This window comes from Cynara cardunculus (genome assembly GCF_001531365.2).
Source record: "Cynara cardunculus var. scolymus isolate 2C chromosome LG 3, CcrdV1, whole genome shotgun sequence".
NCBI lineage: Eukaryota > Viridiplantae > Streptophyta > Magnoliopsida > Asterales > Asteraceae > Cynara > Cynara cardunculus.
This window is the reverse complement of record NC_037530.1, coordinates 9,972,568-9,973,879: the sequence shown is the minus strand read 5'-3', so window position 1 is coordinate 9,973,879 and position 1,312 is coordinate 9,972,568. Positions and strand designations below refer to the sequence as shown.

The 1,312-nt window shown below is 39.5% G+C and overlaps 1 protein-coding gene across 1 annotated transcript in view; it reads left to right on the top strand.

Moving 5' to 3' along the window:
* The window catches only part of LOC112508948 (zinc finger MYM-type protein 1-like), a 2,328-nt gene extending 1,606 nt beyond the window's left edge, over positions 1-722 (top strand). The window contains exon 4 of the mRNA XM_025113814.1: positions 346-722. Within this exon, the coding sequence (XP_024969582.1) occupies positions 346-722 (377 nt within the window). The remainder of the gene's footprint in view (positions 1-345) is intronic.
* Positions 723-1,312: the final 590 nt, after the last annotated feature.

Here is a 1,312-nt window from a genome sequence, read left to right as displayed (position 1 = left end):
CTCTCTCCCTGTGGACGTACACTATCACCTCGATAGTGGAACCACGTTAAATCTCGTTGTCTCGATTTACATGTCGTTTTGATATTTGATCGTATACCTGATATAACTGCTAATTTTACATTTGTGGATCAGTATGTTTTGTTAGACAAAAATATACAATATATAGATCTCGCTAATCCACATTTGTTGTATTGGGTCAGTTTGCATTGTGATTTATTGTTATCACTTTGGGACCGTAAATCACTTTGTAATACGATATTTTAACTGCGACCGACCCTATAATTGGTATCAGAGCTTGCTAGATCTAAATTTGAATAGATTGTATATTTTGATTTGCACGTCAAGTGCCTGGTAAAATGTCTGGCGATTCAGGAAATCCGTTTGCCGGTCCTAGTTCCAACCCGAATCCAAATGTTTATCAGAAGGGTGCTTTTAAATTATCGGGGTCCGGGATTAGAATAGAAAAATTGAATGGGGAAGGTGATTTTGGTAAATGGCAGTTCACTACGGCAGCAGCACTTAGGAAAAATGATGTCCACCCCGTAGTCTTTGCTCCGAAAGAAAAAGATCCTGAGATGTCATCTTTAGAGGCTAAGGAAATGGAGGATTGGGCCTTCACTACCTTACAAATGGCTATGGGTCCAAATGTTATTTCTGAAATTGTTTCTGAAAAGACAGCCGCAGGGATTTGGAAAAGACTTGAGAATCTTTATCTCAAGTAAACTTTGACTAACCGACTGTTACTGATGAGGTCGTGCTTATTCTTCAAAATGAAGGAAGGTACAAGTATTCAGGCTTACATGACTGAATTCGAAGACACTATATGAAGTTGAAGGCAACAGATTCTATTTTTGCCACAGATAATGAGGCACTCGCTTTGATTTTGTTGTATTCACTTCCCGAGAAATATTCCCAGTTCACTAACAATTTTATTTACGGAAGAGATTCTATTTCTTTGTCTGATGTGAAAGCAGGGATGATCTGTGAAGAACAACGAATTCAGATGAAAATTGGTAACAGTTCACGAGATAACAACCACAACAGTCAGGGTCTCTTTGTCGAAAGAGACCAAGACGATCAACAATATAGGGAAGAAATCGTGGCCACTCCCAGTCTCGTAAACTTGGTTATCGCGGGAAATCCAAGCAACGAGGCAATTGCAATTATTGTCACAAACTAGGTCATTGGGTCAAAGATTGTCCGAGTTTGAAAAACAAAGATAAGAATAAAGCAGAGTCTTCAGCAGTCGCAACTGAACAAGATACAGGCTTCTCAGCAACGGTTACACCACCACAAAGTGATAGGCGTTGGG